Genomic DNA, 11,013 nt, shown 5'->3' with positions numbered 1-11,013 from the left:
GATACAGGCTACAGTACAGGAATTAGTTTATATAAGTAGCTAGGAGAGCTTGTCTAATGTTAAGCTCTCAGAGATCACAAGGGGATCGATCTGAACAGAAGTAACAGGCGTTTGCATTGAAAGTGTCTTCAAATTCTTTAGTTGTCATGTTTTTTGATGTCTTATACTAAAAAGAGAAACCCAGCATATTAGATAGCTGTACATTTATGTACACCATAAACATTTCAGCAGAGGATTGCGCAAATCACAATTTTGTAGTTTGATTTGAAAATAACTTAAAGTTACACGTGTGTTTATTTTATGTTAAAGGCAAGTCATCAACAGCTACAACAAGCTATGCTTGTTGTAGACAAGAGGACCTCTCTTGACAAGACCTCTCTTGTTGTAGACAAGAGGACCCTCCTGAAAATCACCCCTAGGTGATTGGAGGCCTCCTCTTAAAATATTATGTATTATATTATTATTATACCACTAAGAAGTCCTAAGCAGCGAATTTTACCAGAAAAGCGAAAACCAGTGGCTGTACCCTGGAGTAAGAGGGAAAAGATCGCGTTGATCCAATTTATAACATTATTCAACAAGCTGGTGAGCGGTGAATGGCCTACATTTGGTGACCAGCATAAGTACTGGAACAAAGCTGCTGACTTTGTACAACAAACTGTGGGATCAGCACACAAGAGAACTACCAAGAAAATGTTCCCATCTCTTTCACACAAAAGAAAAAACCTTAAATTTTGGAATGCATGGTATTCATTTGCTTATTTTTAATTTAATAGTAAAATTCACTATATGCATTTCATAAGTAATATCCCTAATTTAGCTACACCTGTACTGGTTTTCTTGTAATGACTGATCAGAAAATAATAAAACAATTATTGCAAAGAACTGCACCAGAACTACTCGGCCTTACAACGAGACATAAATAAACAGACCAATTGTGCTGTGCCAGGGCCCTGGTGACAATGAAGGCTTATCAGCATTTGGCCTCAGACACATTACCTACAAGAACTTAACACTGGGAATGCTACAGATGTGGATTTAGTGAGTGCCCGTCATGGAAGAGATACCTTAATTTCCACCAACACCAATGCTTCATTCAAAATCCCAAAAAGTGGGAAGAGCTCAGGAAGAAGAGAAAGAAGAGAAAGAGGAAAAGTGAGGGTCAATTAATATGGCAAGACCAAGAATAACCTAAAGTAACACACATGTTTATTTTATGTTTAACGCAAGTCATCGACATCTACAACAAGCTAGACTTATCAGACCATTAAGAAGTCCTAAGCAGCTAATTTCACCGGAAAAGCAAAAACCAGTGGCTGTACCCTGGAGTAAGAGGGAAGAGAACGTGTTGGTCCAATTTATAACATTATTCAGGCAGCTAAAGATTGGTGAATGGCCAAAATTTGGTGACCAGTGCGAGAACTGGAACAAAGGCAGCTGACTTTGTACAAGAAACTGTGGGATCAGCACACAAGAGAACTAGCAAGACAAATGTTCACATCTCTTTCACACGAGGGAAAAGCCTTAAATTTTAGAATGCATGGCATTAATTTCCTTATTTTTAATTTAATAGTCAAATACACTCTCTTATCGTGCTATGTGCATTTTATAAGTGATTTCCCTTATATAGCTACACCTGTACTAGTTTTCTTGTAATGACTGATAAAAAATAATAATACCGGTACAAAATTGCAAAGATATGGAGCTTAAAGATCCCTACCAGTAATACATGAGAAGTCATGCTTGTGTGTGCATGCTAAATGACATGACTCAATTATATACCTGTAGCACTACAGGTGTGTATTTTAAGAGCCAGTGCCCTCCCTCTTTTTCTCTCACACCACACACTAAATATTAACTATCAATTTTTACTCTGTCCATAATTCATTATCTGTTGTCATATTTTGATTGATTTAAAAAAAATTCAAAACACTGGAAGATGAAGAAGCTGCACTTCAGATAACTATAGATAATAATTATTTTAAATCTGTTCAAGTGTGTGTTTTACATGTGGAGTCTGTATACCTTTAGTTACACCTTGAATTTCATGAAGAACCTTTATTCAGTAAATGTTTTGAAACTTCTTTTGGTGTTGGAAGTGTGATCTCCTGCTACAGAAAAATCTTTAGGAGAACATGCAAGATGTTTTTATTTTCTGTACAGGACAAGGAACGACTTGTACCACCAGTCTCTTGATATTTTAAGAACGGCAGAGTTAAGGGTTGGTTAAAGATGTGTTTTCATACAGCTTTCCTGCCAAAAGTATACGTATGGACATTGTTCTGCATTGTTCCCAAGGCAGCCAGGGACAGATCCGATGATAAGATGGTGCCAGGGTTTGTTGCGAGGGGAATGGAATGATGTTCGGCAGGAAAGTGTGATTTGCTGGTGTATGGGCAGTAGACAAACACAAAAATTGCTAATTTTTTTCAAGAGGCATTGTCTGTGATGTGGCAAACCATTTGACAGTTTTAAGTGGCCGCTTCAGTGAGTTGAATAAAGCGCACTGCTGATGTACTGTGTTTTGTTAATAATGCTTAATTCATAATAGTATTGTCAGAGAATGGATCATGATTGCTTTCTTGCTGTACTGGTTTGTTATACTCTTTTGACTGTTTTTCATGTGCTTTTGTTGTTTTATCCCCTCTTTTAGTCTTTTTTTTTATTCTTAAATCTTTAATGTGCAATTATAAGATTATCCATTGACCGACCTGCCAATACTAGTAATGTAATTGCTTATTTAATCTATGACACATTGTCAGAAGAGACACAACAGGCCAGTGAGCTAACACCCATCCAAAAATTGGAGAGCAGCATCCTTCAAACAATTAAGTCTGATGAGAAAAGTGTAAGTATTCCTTGAAATTAAAAAAATGTGCCCATATTATATTAGATTGCTTTTTAAACGATATAGTTTGCATATTGATTTAAAGCAATAATAACTAGTTGGTTATAATATATATTTTTCATGAATTCAAGATCCTCACTTGTGTTGTGTCCTGGAATACGCGTGACCGATAAAGCAGGAACGAAAGTACCTGGAGTGGCAATAAAGACCACAACTATTGAAGGCTTTGCCAGTGTCTCCCAGACTGCAAGCTCTACATGATTGTATATACCTCTAGTAGTATAGGAGTTGGGGGTTCTAGCTCATTTGAAAAATGCGCTTTAACCTCCCAACTCATATCCTACTTCCCAGTGCTGGATCCAAAATATGGGAACAAAATATTGGAACAAAAATGGAATAACATATTGGAACAAAAATGGAATCAAATATCAGAACAAATATTGGAACAAAAATGGAATCAAAAATAAATTCTTATACTAAAAATAAAAATGGAAATCAATACCCAGATCTAATACCTAGGTTTCAATTCCTAGGTCTGGTACCTAAACCTAGGATCAAAACCTAGGATCAAACGGTGGGTTCTCATTGCGTCACTTTCTCAGAAAAACAGGAAGTTGATGACGTAAGGGACTTTCCCCAGGAAATGAGTCAATAGATCACGAGACAGTCATGAGATAGTTGATTTCTTGCCCATAATTTAACCATTTGGTTGAAAAGTTGGTTCGTTTTTGGGTTTTGGCTTAAGTTTACATACGAAGAAAGGATGCCTTCCTTGGATGAACTCACTATGAGATTTGAAGCGATCTGTGAGAAGATACAAGACTCAATTAGAGTTATTGAAGCACATATGGGTGGTGAGGAAGATTTTACATTCAACATTAACCAAGCAATATACGACCTTCAGGATATGAAGGAAATCAGTCAGTCAACATTAACCAAGCAATATACAACCTTCAGGATATGAAGGAAATCAGTCAGTCAACATTAACCAAGCAATATACAACCTTCAGGATATGAAGGAAATCAGTCAGTCAACATTAACCAAGCAATATACAACCTTCAGGATATGAAGGAAATCAGTCAGTCAACATTAACCAAGCAATATACAACCTTCAGGATATGAAGGAAATCAGTCAGTCAACATTAACCAAGCAATATACAACCTTCAGGGTATGGAGGAAATCAGTCAGTCAACATTAACCAAGCAATATACAACCTTCAGGGTATGGAGGAAATCAGTCAGTCAACATTAACCAAGCAATATACAACCTTCAGGTTATGAAGGAAATCAGTCAGTCAACATTAACCAAGCAATATACGACCTTCAGGATATGGAGGAAATCAATCAGTCAACATTAACCAAGCAATATACAACCTTCAGGATATGAAGGAAATCAGTCAGTCAACATTAACCAAGCAATATACAACCTTCAGGATATGGAGGAAATCAATCAGTCAACATTAACCAAGCAATATACAACCTTCAGGATATGAAGAAAATCAGTCAGTCAACATTAACCAAGCAATATACAACCTTCAGGATATGAAGGAAATCAGTCAGTCAACATTAACCAAGCAATATACAACCTTCAGGATATGAAGGAAATCAGTCAGTCAACATTAACCAAGTAATATACAACCTTCAGGGTATGGAGGATATCAGTCAGTCAACATTAACCAAGCAATATACAACCTTCAGGATATGGAGGAAATCAGTCAGTCAACATTAACCAAGCAATATACAACCTTCAGGGTATGGAGAAAATCAGTCAGTCAACATTAACCAAGCAATATACAACCTTCAGGATATGAAGGAAATCAGTCAGTCAACATTAACCAAGCAATATACAACCTTCAGGATATGAAGGAAATCAGTCAGTCAACATTAACCAAGTAATATACAACCTTCAGGGTATGGAGGATATCAGTCAGTCAACATTAACCAAGCAATATACAACCTTCAGGATATGGAGGAAATCAGTCAGTCAACATTAACCAAGCAATATACAACCTTCAGGATATGAAGGAAATCAGTCAGTCAACATTAACCAAGCAATATACAACCTTCAGGATATGAAGGAAATCAGTCAGTCAACATTAACCAAGCAATATACAACCTTCAGGATATGAAGGAAATCAGTCAGTCAACATTAACCAAGCAATATACAACCTTCAGGATATGAAGGAAATCAGTCAGTCAACATTAACCAAGCAATATACAACCTTCAGGATATGAAGGAAATCAGTCAGTCAACATTAACCAAGCAATATACAACCTTCAGGATATGAAGGAATTCAGTCAGTCAACATTAACCAAGCAATATACAACCTTCAGGGTATGGAGGAAATCAGTCAGTCAACATTAACCAAGCAATATACAACCTTCAGGTTATGAAGGAAATCAGTCAGTCAACATTAACCAAGCAATATACGACCTTCAGGATATGGAGGAAATCAATCAGTCAACATTAACCAAGCAATATACAACCTTCAGGATATGAAGGAAATCAGTCAGTCAACATTAACCAAGCAATATACAACCTTCAGGATATGGAGGAAATCAGTCAGTCAACATTAACCAAGCAATATACAACCTTCAGGATATGAAGGAAATCAGTCAGTCAACATTAACCAAGCAATATACAACCTTCAGGGTATGGAGGAAATCAGTCAGTCAACATTAACCAAGCAATATACAACCTTCAGGATATGAAGGAAATCAGTCAGTCAACATTAACCAAGCAATATACAACCTTCAGGATATGAAGGAAATCAGTCAGTCAACATTAACCAAGCAATATACAACCTTCAGGATATGAAGGAAATCAGTCAGTCAACATTAACCAAGCAATATACAACCTTCAGGGTATGGAGGAAATCAGTCAGTCAACATTAACCAAGCAATATACAACCTTCAGGATATGAAGGAAATCAGTCAGTCAACATTAACCAAGCAATATACAACCTTCAGGATATGAAGGAAATCAGTCAGTCAACATTAACCAAGCAATATACAACCTTCAGGATATGGAGGAAATCAATCAGTCAACATTAACCAAGCAATATACAACCTTCAGGATATGAAGGAAATCAATCAGTCAAAATTAACCAAGCAATATACGACCTTCAGGATATGGAGGAAATCAGTCAGTCAACATTAACCAAGCAATATACAACCTTCAGGATATGGAGGAAATCAGTCAGTCAACATTAACCAAGCAATATACAACCTTCAGGATATGGAGGATATCAGTCAGAGAGAGAGTGATGTGGATAATTTCACAATCCTTCTTCAAGAGTATAGAAAGATATTGAGAATGTAGAAATCCCGGCAAAGATTGGAAAGGAACAGACGACGTTCGAATAGTATCCCATGGTGCAATTCTCCGCGCACTTCACGCAATATCGAAGTTATGGCGGATTCCACTGTAAAATAACGCCGCTTTCTCTACGGCACATTTCGTATTTTTTTCCAGTCAAAAGCAAGAAAATTGTATTATTTTGTTGTTTGTCATACTTTAATTGATTTGCAATTGTCCTATGACCGTGGTTTGTTAAAAAACGTCCTTTATTTTGATTATTTTGATTAGCTTTCCTTCACAAAGTGTTCACTGACCCGCGACGAGGTCATAAATATTCACGATTCTTCGGATTATAAGCAGGTTTCTACTAAATATGGGTCTCACGCTAGCATAATGAAGGCCGTATTATTCTACTTGCAAAGAAGTACCAAGAAGTACCCGCATCTTAATGACTTTTTCAGCGATCAAAGATGACTGAAATTTCGATCGAAAACCAGCGCCGCGTGTTGCGAAGCGTGTGTGATGTCTGATTCAGGCAACAATCGCTGGGCTCTATCGTGAGCTTTGTCATCATTGCCATTTATATTTACATTCAAAATGACTAATTTCGAAAGTAATTTTATAACTGTACTCTTCAAATAAGTGAAATGCTTACAACGGTTGAAAAATAACCGTAATAATAAGCTCAAATATGTATTCACAGATTATGTAAACAACGCCGAACGAGCCCGCCGACTGCGAAGCGGACAGACTAGAGATCGATAGAGATGTAAGAAGAAATGTAAGAAAACCGATTCGGATCAGCACAGGACTTCTTTATTAACACTCCAGCAACAAATAGCTCATCTATAGCCGAATTTTTGACTGTCACAGGAACGAGAGCTCTTCGACGTTCGTCCAATTGTTCGATAACACTAACATGTATTTCTCTGTATACTAGCGAAACACAGGTAAATCCCTTCAATGTGACACTGAAATTCTCCTTTGAAACGCAGTGAACGTAGAATAAGTCGTTTTCCTCGAAAGCAGCAGCTTTTGAATCAAAACTAGTCCGGAAACACGCCATGGCGAACGCTTCTTCTCGCTTCGCGAGAGCTGAACAATACTGATTAGGTCACGTACGGAGTGATAATATAAGATGAAACGAAATGCATCATGGGATACTATTCGAACGTCGTCTGGGAAAGGAAGATAAAGCAAAGTCACAACACCGCGGCTTTGAAGGAGGATTTAAAGAAGACCCGTCAACAGAAGAAATTAGCAAGCAAGCCATATGCAAAGAAAGCGGAATGAATTGAACATACTTATATTTGGACTTAGTTTGAACTGTGTTTTGTTGAACTGATTTAAAAAATATAATCTCATACCACTTATATAATAGTATAGAATGTGTTGTAATCCTCAAATTCACAATGAATTAAAGAATATGGAAGAGTCTACATGCCCTTTTTGTTATGAACTATTAGTAGAAGGCAACAAAGAGGTTGAGTCATCTTGCAGTCAACAGAATATATCAAATGAAAAATATGCAAATGTCTGTCTTAATTGTGATTCGTTTCATGGTTATGATTATGTCAATGAGTACTTTAATTTTTATGAGAATATGTATCTAGAATACGACGAAAATCGGTATATCATCGGAAGTACCATATTGAGAATGTGTTAAATAGTAAATGCTATGAAAATAGGACAGAATTGTCTAATGATCAAAGGGATCGAATCAAAAGTATTCGCTGAGACTGACTCTGCTCTTCCTTCAGTAAATAAAAATCGGAAAAGGATGATTAGTACTAAATACATCATTAGACATATATTTATATTGCTTGGCCTTCCTTTTGATTTTATAAAGGTTTCTATTTACCAAGAAAGACGCTTGAATTTTATAATCGATATTGGGCTGAAATTTCACACTTGAAATTTGACAAGATAATACGCATTATCAGGGAGTGAATTTTTCATCATATTTTACCAAGTACTTATCAACAATAGGACTGTTGTCTGCTACATAATCATCAATGTTCTTCATTGTAATTAGGATGCAAGACGGCTTGTAATGACCACCTCTCATCGTGTCTTTTATAGAGTTGAGTAAATGTTGATAGCTTTGGTAAGCATATGTACAATTTTGAATTTTAAGATCAAGATTCTTATGCTTCATCCAACCTTGAATCAAAAGTGCTGTTATACTGATTGCAACCATACTAATGCCGCCTGTCGCTATACTTAAAGAATCCCGCCCACCCACTTTGCATTGCGCGCCTCAAAAGCATAATCCGCCATTGGGCGATTCCAGAAAATATCCGTACCATACCACGGACGGCTTATCGGAATTCCGAGGGGAAGGGGGGGTTCTTTGAACTGGAATTCCGAAGGCATGGGGGGATTCTTACGAGTGGAATTCTGAAGGCATGGGGGGGTGTTAGCTCTTGGATTTACACAGGAGACAGACAACAATGTATTCCTTGAAAGCGCTTTTTAATGGACGTTTAAAATCAGTTTGTAAATAGAGCACGAACTGGCCACATTTCACTAGCTTTCACTGAGACGACCGCGCCGCGGAAGCAGAAGTTGCAATTATTTTAAGCTTCAAAGGCCTTACGTTGATTAATTTCTTGTCTGATCGATTAACCCCTTCACTGCCTCTATGACGTACTGAGTACGTCATGATTTCTGTACTTCATGTGCCTTTATGACGTACTGAGTACGTCAAGAAAATAAAGACTACAGTTGAACCCCTGGCACACTAAACTCAAAAGCCGTCGGCAGATGTGACCTAGAAAGACTTTTGGTAGCCTGGTAACTACTCGTCATCAGTCTCCGAAAGCTTGCCTCTCGGTTTTTCGAAATTTGTGACTGTAATCTGTCCGCCATCTTGTTTTCTTCTTCGTGGCCGAAGGAATTATTTGTTAGACGTGTCATATCAGCGCCCATATGAGATATTTAAATGCCGAATGGGAAAAGATGTTAAGTGTAGAACTTGGGAAGCAGAAAAATAATCCACTGGTGAAAGCGTTATGGAAAAATATATGCAGAAGATCGAGCGATCGTGGAAGGCTTTCGAAAGCTGCAAAATGTTGAAAATTCTGATGTTTGCATCGAATATAGAGGTAACCATGTTGAATTTAGCTAGTAGCAAATGTTTCAATACATTTTTAAAACCATGGGTCCTTGTCGTTATGTTTATGCAATTATTTAAGAGTTATTTATGCTTTCATTCGGCTCTGCTGTGTTACCTCATTAATTGTGCACGTGAGCTTTGGCACTGAGCGGTACGGAGGGGTCGGCAGTGAAGGGGTTAATAGAATATGAAAAATCTATGTTTCTTACCGCTTGTAGATTTCTTGTACTCCCGTTGTACGAACGAACGAACGAACGAAAACTCGCGCCAGTCCCTTTCTAAAGGGCGCCTGCGACATTAAACCTGCGACAGCGCCTGCCGGATATTTTCGCGCGAATTCGGGAAATGGCCCGGAACATTACGGAAGATAGAATCCCCAACAAGAATCTGACAGAGACTGGACGGATATTTTAAAGCCGTTTAAATACAAAAATATTATGCTACATTTTTTGTATATGTTTGAAGGCAGTTTCTGTATAAACACATCCGAAAAACAAATCCGAAAAACAAATGACAAACAATTTGTAGCCGGACTTCAATTCCATTCGTGGCCAAAAACATCAACAAAACTATTTTCAAAACTACCTAAAATATTGCTCTAAAACCTTTTTATAAGCTGAATAACGAACAAATTTGTAAAGAGCTACAAAGACATTCGTGGCCAAAAACATCAACAAAACTATTTGTAAACCAAACAACAAAACTTGCTCCAATTTTAAGTCGCTTATTTCTTAAGTCATCGGTAATTTAAATGTCTCCTGCTACGGTGTATGGTTTACGTTCCAACAAATGTTTAAATAAGGCTTCCTGCTTTTCATATTGTCCACACATGCTCGTGAAACGCTTGTTTCGCACACACAAACATACGTTAAGTTTTTCAAGCTGTCAACCATAAACTCCATGGTGTTGTCATCCACAAAAGCGTAAGGAATTATTAATCCGGTGAGTTGTGGGTTGTTGCTGACAATCTCCGAGATGTCTTCCTGAACGAGAAAGTAGCCCTCTTGACAATCAAGTGTTCTCAAGGAGGGACATTTTTTTACCACCAACAGAACGCCTCCCTTACTGAACCCGCAGACATCTTCAGGGGGAAAAGCAATATACTTGAGCTTTCTGAGGCCAATTATATCGGGAAGACACAGCTCGCTGATTCGCGTTCCAGTCAAGTGCAGTTCCACCAACTCGCTGCTAGCTCGTAGAATTCTCGACAAAATCTGGTCTGTGACGCTAGTCCCTGACAACGTGAGGTGTCTCAGCCTGCTCAGTCCAGCTAACAAAATACAGGAACCATCTAAAACGCGACTGTTGAAGAAGTCAACTGCAATGACCTTTTTTGCAGCGGCGAATAAAGTAGTCAATTGACGATTCTCGCAGCGCGATTTTTTTATGGAAATTGTTCCCAGCAAAGAGTAATCGTATAATAGAGAGCTCCACCTTCGCGATACTGTGCGCAAAACAATTCGCTCAGTAAATAAAATGAACGAGAAGATCCTTAGCAGAATTTCGTCAGGCAGTTTCTCCATGACTCAGCACTGGCAAAATCGAATAGCACATGAGCGAGGCAAAGGAATGAATGATAAAAATAGGGTCCCGGCATTTAACAAAAGGTGTGAAAACTTTGCGGAAATTAGTTGTATCCGGTCCCTCGCGAGAACATAGTGAGTCGATCTAAAAATGTTTAGTACCCGTTATGTTTGACTGTTTTAAGAGCTGACACATTGGACCAAAAAGTTCTTTATTGCTTG

The 11,013-nt window shown here is 37.9% G+C and overlaps 1 protein-coding gene across 1 annotated transcript; it reads right to left on the bottom strand.

Moving 5' to 3' along the window:
• Window positions 1-10,029: 10,029 nt before the first annotated feature.
• LOC144648433 (S-phase kinase-associated protein 2-like) lies at window positions 10,030-10,791 on the bottom strand. Its single transcript, XM_078507991.1, has one exon. It carries the CDS (start codon window positions 10,789-10,791, stop codon window positions 10,030-10,032), a length of 762 nt encoding a protein of 253 aa, XP_078364117.1.
• Between the last annotated feature and the right edge of the window lie 222 nt (window positions 10,792-11,013).

The sequence above is a fragment of the Oculina patagonica genome, chromosome 4 (assembly GCF_052425735.1).
Source record: "Oculina patagonica isolate OP01 chromosome 4, crgOcupat, whole genome shotgun sequence".
NCBI lineage: Eukaryota > Metazoa > Cnidaria > Anthozoa > Scleractinia > Oculinidae > Oculina > Oculina patagonica.
This window is presented reverse-complemented; position numbering and strand designations above follow the sequence as displayed.